The sequence below is a fragment of the Drosophila kikkawai genome, chromosome 3L (genome assembly GCF_030179895.1).
Source record: "Drosophila kikkawai strain 14028-0561.14 chromosome 3L, DkikHiC1v2, whole genome shotgun sequence".
Lineage (NCBI taxonomy): Eukaryota > Metazoa > Arthropoda > Insecta > Diptera > Drosophilidae > Drosophila > Drosophila kikkawai.
Genome location: NC_091730.1, coordinates 16,464,445 through 16,473,686, shown reverse-complemented (window position 1 = coordinate 16,473,686; position 9,242 = coordinate 16,464,445). Strand labels below are relative to the sequence as shown.

Below are 9,242 nucleotides of genomic sequence, written 5' to 3'. Positions count from 1 at the left end.
GATTTCGCTTTCCGAGGCGAAGAGCATTTAACAACGTTATCAGAGCGATATTCAAGCCGCGTGATCATCCAATATTAGCCATCCGCTCATCATCATCATCGTCATCATCACTGGGTGCAATTGCAATTGCGGTTTTTCGGTGTGTGTTCGGCTTGAGGAGATTCGTAATGAAAAGTGAAGTGTTGTCGGCAATTGCGAAAGTGTGTCTAATTTGCCGGGTGCGTTTTCTCGAACGAAATTTCCTTTTATTTTCTGCTCCAAAGAAAAACAGCCTTATAAATCAAGCTTAAAATGAAAGAAAAAAAAAAAAATGAAGTTAATGGTTGTAATATAATTGGATTGTTGGTGTGAATGATCAATTGTTAAGATGGATGGTTTTAAAAACCAGTAAAGTGTTAATGATTTATGACAATTTGAAGAGATTATCAACAAATGTGAAATAAACAAATATAAAAACTGACAATTTACAAAGAAAAGTATTGAAAATATAAAGAAAATAAGTGTTACAAGGCTTGGAAAATTTAAAAACAGTTTAAAATATGGCTAGAATGAAGAGAAAATAATATTCTTAGCTCAAAATAAAATCGATCTAGGTATATTTTAACATTTAATAACCAAGAAATTCTTCTTTTCAAGCAATTAAATCTTATCAAAAACACAACAAAGTCAACCTTATCGGTTTAAGCCAACAAAATATAAAACACAATGACGTCCATGAAGCGGTTAATGGCATCTGCAAAAGATAACCAAATTAGCTAACTAAGCAATAAATACCTGACTAAAAGATAAAACCCCGGTAATAACTAAAGTTTTGAGCGGAAAAATAAGACAAAAATCTCACCTAAATGGATGATGAATATTTTGAATATTTTCCCTATGACCGTCGTCGCAGTCATTTGAGAGAAATGTGCGTATTTAAATTTTTCTCCACTCACAATGTTGTTTTCGATGTTGATGTTGTTGCTTGCACTTAGTTGTATTCCACGTTGTTTGTCCTTCATATTCATATCTAATTCTTAAGAAAGCCACAAAGACACGCCCTCTGAGCCAAGAAGTACGAAGAAGTCAACGCCCACATGTCCATAAATACTTTCACTTGTCCCTCGAATCACAAAAGACGTCAATTTCTTTCGTTTTGCGGTGGCTCAGGGCATTGTTTCTTTGGAAATCGCAACAATCGCGACATTTTTTTTTAACCCCATGTAATTTTGTTTAGTATTTTCTAAAGAAAATAAGAGAAAGAAGAAATGTTTGTTTGGGGTAAAAGTTGTAAGAAATAAGGGAAAATGTAAGGAAGAAAAATTAAGTGTTTAGTAAAGGGTTTAGTATTTAAAATATATATATTTTAAAAAGTTAAAATAAATTTTTGACATTTTAAATATTATTTTGATGCTATATTTAGTTCTTTGTGTGATTCCATTTCTTGTTTATTTCTTTCTTATTTATTATAGTGTGGTTTTGATGGGTTTTGAATGGTTTTGAGAGCTTTAAAAAATATATATTTATTTTATAAATATATTTAATGATCAAATATAGTTTAAAAAATGTTTAGACATTTTAATTAACATTCTTTAACTATAGTTTTGTAATTATTTAATTCCATTTCCTGTTTAATTTTCTATTAAGAAATTTTCTTTGCCTTTTAAGTCGAATTTATAAAGTTGTTTTGTAATAATTAATTAATAAATACTTTCCCCTAGAAGGTTTTAAATTATAACTATTCAATTACCATTTAAAAAGCTTCTTAGCTCAAATTATAACCTTTACAAGAAAAAAAATATTAAAAATCATGTAATTAAAAACAATGAAAAATTAATCTTTCTCTCAGCCCTTTCTCCGCTTCTTAAAAACTTTAATTAAAGCCCTTAACATTTTTTTATAATTAAATTTAAATAACAAACATCTCTTTTTTTCTTATAAAAAGCCTCAAAAAAACCAGTCTATGAGGCCCACAAAAAACAAGAAAAAAGAGCGGTTTTTTAATAGTTTCAATTAGCTGAACTTCCCAGGCGCTTAATGAGCGGTTTTCAAAACCAAAGTTGCACTAGGAAAGGGTGCTTGAGGGGGGGCGGTACCAGGTGAGTGGGCAAGGTGTGCTTCACCCTTTGGCAACACCGCTGAAATAGTAACAGTTAATCGCTGGCCACTGTGCATTGAGGCGTTTCGCCGTGAACAGTGAATTCTGCAATAGAAAAAATATATATAAAAAAAAAAAAAAATTAGATATGGCCGAAAAAGCTTCCGCCAGAGAAGGAGAGAGCCTTGTATCTGGGTCAATCTCAAATCGCACCTACCTGGGACAGGTGTTTGTCTAACTTATTTTTAACCTGTTTTTCTGTTTGCCTTTTCTCTCATTTATTTTTTTGCATAATCCGATCGTGATTGATTGACGCGCCTTGGGGATTGGCGTGGCAAATATGAGACATAAATTGCACCAAAGAAAGGCTTAAGGAAAAATAAAGGAAAACAAAAGAAAAACAGTCGAAATAAAAGAAACTCGAAGATATAATGGCAGTAAAAAAGCAAACATAATGTGGCATTAACTTTGGCTGTCTGGTAGCCATTGTCTGTTTATTTTGTGCTCTCTCTCACCGTGTTTATGTTTTGAATTTTAAGCACTAAAGTTCAAGAAACTTTTGCCACCTCTTGATTATTTAATTTTTTGGAAGACCCTCACCGACGAGGTTCGCCCATCATTAAAGTTTTTCCTTCTGTCTCTTGCCTTTGACTTTTACTTAAATTTTAAGCCCCTCTATAACAAGTGCAAACTGGTTGCCATTTCTGCCTAAAGATCTTGGCTTTTTTATGAGTCGCTTCCCTTTGTCAGGTGACTTTTTTTTAAAGAGGAGGTAGGAAGGGGGACTTTCCCCTGCATTCAATTAACAGTTGCCCGCTAAAAGATGCAAGTGACGTGGTAATGAGTTAAGGTTGTTAACTAAAGTTAACTTGACTTTTAACTGACAACCAAGTGTGAAAAGGGATCTTTAAAGGAAGACTATATTTTTCTGTGATTTGATATATACTACGATATATATATATTATATATGTTTATATATATGTTTCTTCATTACTAAATAACAATTGAAATAACTTTGTAAGCTCCCTCTCTGCCTCATTCCCACCTGTTATTTTTTCAGGTGACCCCCCTTGCCAGGGCTAACGAAGCGGAACGCAATGCGAGAGGGAATAGAATAAAGCAGGGGAGATGACAGGGGAAGCGGTAGTAATTGTGGTGTTAAAAAAACGTAAAAGAATGAGGGGAAAGAATGACAGAGTTTTGTTATTCAACAGGTGCTTTTGGTAAATGCTTTGACAGGTTTTTAACCTTATCTCAATTGGTTTTTATATTTTGTAAAAAAACATTTTGATATATTGCTACCGAGATTCTACAGGGAAATTTTAAAACTCCTCTAAAGAAAAAAGAAATATAAAAAAACTCTCTAGAAAAACCGCATTTCATGACTTCCGGTCTCGTATTTCATTCAAATTATAAAGCAACTCCCTCTACGAAATTCAAGGTTACCCAAATATAATGAAAAACTGACTCAGATTCAGTAATTCAGGTTCCACTCCCCTGTATATACACCTTTCCGGCACTCCTCCAAAATGCTGCCAACGACCTTAATCATATTTAAACAGTTTTTTTGAAACATTTTTTTTTTATATTTTTTGGGTTGCCATAGAGATTACTTGCCATTACCTTGATCGTATTTTTTGTGTGTGTACAATTAACTGTAATTTTTGTGTTTCTATTTTGTTTAATGTGAATTTATTGCTCGGCTAAAAAAGTAATCAACAAAATAGCTTGCAGTTATATTATTTGCCATGGTTATGCAAGCTTCAAGTTGAAATTTCATGTTAAATTAAGTTGTAGTGTGCAGAAATGTGGCAAATAAATATTTTAAAATTATAAAATAAAAATAAATTTGCCTTGAAAGTTTTTTAAAATATTTTATTTGCTTCGGAGAACTTAGTTTTTAGATTTTTTTTAGGTTTTCCCTGACTCTGAACTAGTTTTTTACATATTTGTAGCACTAATTCTCTTCCCGATGGTCTCTGTATTTAGTTTTTTAAGCTAATTCTTGCCATCTGGAGTATTTTTTTTTAATATATAAAAATATCTACAGCTCCGCAGACTGGTTTTTGCCTTCAAACCAATTTAAAGTCTCAACTTTTGTGCTGCATTTTAATGTCAACTTCACTTTGCATCAATAAAATGCCAGACGACTGACCGACTGAACACTGACTCATAAAAGCAGCTAGCCAACTAACCACAAATATATATATTTTTTTTGCATTTTCTACTTCTTCTTTTGGGCTGCAAAAATTGCGCAACATTTTTTAAGCTGCAGCAGGTTCCCCCCAACACTTTTTGGCTTTGGTCAATTTGCAAAAATTTGCTAGCTTGTTTTTAGTTTTTTTTTTTATTTTACTTGTTTGCATTTTTTACGAGCACGCAATGCCAATTTTTATGATGTTTTTTACACACAGGATTAACTAAAAACATAAAACTAAAGTGGTAATACGATGAGACAGATTTTCATGGAATGCCTTTTGTTTTTTTTTAAGCTCAAACTACACTGCAAAAGTGGGTTAATGAGTTCAGCTGCCGACAAAAAAAAAAGTGGAATAGCTAACGTTTTGTTTGCAAACTTTTCTGGTTTTGTGCAAATTTTGCTTCAATTCTTGTTTTCAATTTGAGGAAAAACGGAACCATTTGCGGTTTTTCATATTTACGCGGCCATAAAGCCGGTTATTTTCCATGTGAGAGCCATGTGAGATCACCTCGAATGGAAACCGCAAAATGCTTTTTAGTTTTTTAAACAGAACAAAACATAAATAAATGTTGGAGATTAATTTTTAGTATAAGTTGTGGGTTTATAGTTTTTGTAGGGTAAATAGTTGGGGTTTAAAAGTATTTTTTTTTATTTTGTAATTTTTTGGGGTTTCTTAATTTTATTTTATTTATTATAGAAATGATTAATATTGTAAAATTATATAGTTTAAAAATATAAATAAAGGTATTTCTTTATTATTTTTTATTAAAGTTTGAAAAAGGTTTTGAAGGTCGCTGGGTTTAGATGGCTCGTAAGACCAAATATGATTTCTAGGTATTTGTGCATTATAAAAAAAAGACCCTTTAAAATTCTGTTTATACCCAAATCTGCATTGCTCAACAAATTTTCCAAAATATCCCTTATTTTTTCATATATTTCTCAACTAAAATGTATAAATACAGACACTTTTCCGGCACTTTCCTTTGCATCTCGACATCCACTACCATTTCCCTTTTCGTTTTTCCCCTTCATTTGGCTTTTCAGCATTTTGTCGTTGCAAAATGTCTCCCACCTTTGACCCATTTTCTCAGTTAGACAAACAAAAAGACGCATACATTTTCCTCCTCCACTGAGTTTCCACTTTTACTCGAAAATTTAGTCGTCTACGTTTTTGTCTTTATCTGTCTGCGCCTGTGTACATGCATCTTTCGCAATTATTTTGTCTTGGCTGCAGTTTGGCTTTTCCTTTTCCCATTTCCCTCTAGCCTTTTCTTGTCTTTATTTATTTAATTTTGTTGTTGTTTTTTTTTTACCTGCTCGCGTGGGTGGTTTGGCTGCTATTATTGGCAGTGTTGTTTCTTTCATTATCACGTGTTTGGTTTCTTTTTTTCGGTTTGACGGCTGCCGACTGCGTCAAGTTGTTTTTCAAGTCTCTTTTTCGCAGTTGCCTTTATTGGTAGTTTGTTTTTTTTTTTGGCCTCACATTTTTTTTGTGGGTTCCTCAATGTCAGCTAATTTGTTGGCTAGAATTTCTTTTGTGTAGGTTTTAGGCTTTCCGTAGGTTTTTTAGGTGTTTTGGATTAAAAGTTTAAGGTTACATTATTGCATTTAATGTATTTTCGTTGGTTTTTGTGGTTGCCTTAAAATATTGCCATTTAATTTACTCATTTGTGTTTAATTTGTATTTTTCAGTTCCGGCCGCAGACAGATTAGTTCAAATGCCTTAGCCAGGTGAGTGGAAATACTATATTTTAGTGTGTTTTTTAATTAAACTTGTACTTTTTTCATTTAAATATATTTTAAAAAGAAACGTTAAAGTTAGAATTTTATTAGACTAGCAATAAATTTTAAATTAAAAAAAAATTAATAGGAATTAGGAATCCATGTCACTATGAAAAATAAAATCATATTTATAAATTTTTAAAATCAAGGATAATATTTTTTACGATTTCTTAATGCTTAATATTTAAAAAAAAATTATTTCTGAACTCTACAAAATTAAAGGATATTCAAATCTAAAATCCAAAAGAAATTTGATCATTTTTGTAAAATTTTTTAAAACAAAAAAACGTATTTTTAAACCTTTTAAAAAATTTACTTTTTATACGGGAATTAAAAACTAGTTTTTAGACTTATAAAAATTTTAAGAAAATGCAACAGTTTTAGACCAATTGGTGTAGAGTCTCTGCTAAACTTATATAACAGTTTTGAATTCATTGTACAATTGGTAAATTTCTCTGCTAAAAGTAACTCAAACTTACAGTTTTGGCTTCATTGCTCTACAAACCTGTTGTCTTTGTTTACATGTATAACTCGTAAAACAGTTTTACTTATAATAGCCAAGACACAAACTCTTATAATACAGGTGTATATTATGTAGATTGCTCTTATAAAATTTACAAAGCTCTTTTTACGTTTTATACACTTAACAAGGTAAAAAACAAATAATTAAAACTAATAAAAGTATTAAACAAAAATAAATGATACACAATTTTGTTTGCCAAATTTTAAAATAAATAAATAAATATATAAATATTTTCTATGAAATATATGATGGTTTTTAGGGACATATTAATCTTTTCCATCAAATATTTTCAATACTTTGTTTAATTAATTATTAGTTAAATATTTAATTAATTAATTTTTAATATTTATTTATAATAAACCAAAATATAAAGCATTTAATAGTATAAGCAGTAATTGAGCTTAAATAAGCTTATTTTTTATAATAAATCATTGGATTAGATTTGCATTTTCTGTCATTTTTTCATACAAAAGTAGTTAAAAATACCTACAAATTTGTAATATTTGTTAATATTTATAAAAGTGTGCCTAAAATTTGCCGCAACCTTGTACCAACTAAAAGAATTTAAATTACATAAAATTAAACAAACTTTGTATATTTTTTTAAAGCCAACTCTATAGATCATCGAGCTTCAACTCATCGGGCCGTAGCTCCAACTGTGATACAACCGAAGACATGTACAGCGATATAAGCTTGGAGAATCGTCATGACTACGATTATAGGGTAAGTAAATAGTAATATTAAATAAAATAAAATATAAAAATAAATCAAATTAAGCAATTACAAATCAATCTCAAGAAGGAATTAATTTTAAAAGTTTTATTAAAGTTCAAAGATATCTTTAAAACTTCAGCCAATAGCCTCAATTAGTTTAAATTAGTTTCTTTGAATTATTTCACATTTGTCTTGCATAATTTCCTTAGCAAAAAAAAAAAGCTTAAAAATAAATCTCCTACAGCATGATTAAGCTAAAAAAAAGTATTAAAAATGTGTACAAAACTGTCAATGGCTGACAATAATTCACCAAAGAAATTGCTGATGATGCTGAGCGAGGGGGCCATAATCTGCACTTGAACCGAATTCGCAATCACAAAAATAATCTCCCAACTTTCATGTATGTGTTTTTGAAATTCCAAAAATGTTTCGTTTGTTTTTGTGATTTCATTTTTTGCGAAACGAAATGTATTCGTTGGGAAAGAAAATGATTCCCTGGAAAAGTGACTTTGTGACTTTTCACTTTGGCTCATCAGTTCGCAGCTATGTAAAACGTGTTTTATTTATTTTTTTTTGTTTTTGTTTCTTTCCCTCAATTGCCGTGGCAGTCACCTTCTTCTTCGCTGATCATGGCTACCTGGCAGGTGAAATTCAGCGCCTCGGTCTTGAGTGTGGGTTGCAATCGGTGAATCCAATCGGATTGTGCTCCATTCGCTGTTATATAAAGCAAAAAAAAAAAAGCAAAAGCATTTCAGTCGAATGGCCAAATAGGGGGGAGGAGTGCATTGGCGCCTCAAGGTCATTGAAATTCACTTGGAATGGCCTCCCTTGGAATTACTGCCAATTAGATTGGCCGCGGGGCAAGTAGGAGATTTTCCTTTTTATTATCTGTTTTCTTGTATGGGAAACATCTGGAAAATGCGAGACAGAGATCAAAAACCATGGGCGATGAGTTATACATAAAAAATAAATTTTTAGTAGGTATGTTACAAGATAAAAAATAAAAAAAAAACAAAAAATGTACATTATTGTTTATGATTTGGCTGACGATATTTTGCATACTTTAGAGCCAGGAAAAGTTGTTGAAAATATTTATAAATTCAAAAAAAGACATCGAAGTATTTTTTTAATGATTTATGGACTATCTAGTTTTAATTTGCACTATTTTCTTTTTTCATTTAATTTTGTTCATATTTTAAAGCAATTTAAGATTGCTAAAAAATATTTACAAGTTTAAAATAGAGATATGAAGTGTTGGTAGTGGTTCTTAATTAAATTTTTGGGCTAAAACATACATAAAAACAATGTAATTATTTTCTTAAATTTTATAGACATACATTTAAAAATTCTAAACCATTTTTAGAAGTTAAAAATCCACACAATAAAATTATATTCACATTTTTTATTTAAGTTTCTTAGTTTTGAACACCTTTCAGTTATTTCTTTCAAATTTTCTTCACAAGTTTTCAACTTTAAAATCAATTATAAATATTTTCATCATCAATTTGCAAATCCAAATGAAATTACAAACGTTTTCATTAATATGCAAAAGACAACGGCTTTCTTTCCTGCCAACTTAAAGCTAAAGATTTCCGGTAAAAAGCAAATAACAGGGATATACACATGTGTCTATCTGCATAATTGCAGAAAATAAACAAATAAGGGAATATGAAAACCGCCTGCCATACAAATAATAAAAAGGAAAGGTGGAGAAGTGTACAGGAAAAAACAAAACGGAAAAATAAAACACATACTGGAGTGAAAATGATATTTTTTTTGCGAAAAAATCTCACGTACGAATCAATTTTTAAGCGACTCTTGGTGCTATTGTTCTTTTATGCAACAGGCCAAAAGGGAAACGGAAGTGTGGAATTTGTGCCAAAAGGGAAAAGGGAACAGGGAACAGGTGAGGTTAAGGAAATGAGGAAAGAAGAGGAGGCTCGTGT

At 30.7% G+C, this 9,242-nt stretch overlaps 1 protein-coding gene across 7 annotated transcripts in view; it reads left to right on the top strand.

The window, feature by feature from the left end:
- nuf (rab11 family-interacting protein nuf) overlaps positions 1-9,242 on the top strand; it is a 53,366-nt gene that overhangs the window by 24,775 nt on the left and 19,349 nt on the right. For 6 of the 7 annotated variants that reach the window (XM_017167472.3, XM_017167471.3, XM_017167470.3 and 3 more), the window contains 2 exons: positions 5,970-6,008; positions 7,191-7,305. In XM_017167472.3, coding sequence (XP_017022961.1) covers positions 5,970-6,008; positions 7,191-7,305 — 154 coding nt within the window. Of the gene's footprint in view, positions 1-646; positions 908-5,969; positions 6,009-7,190; positions 7,306-9,242 lie in introns of those variants that run through there. The other variant, XM_041775426.2, reaches the window with a different exon arrangement.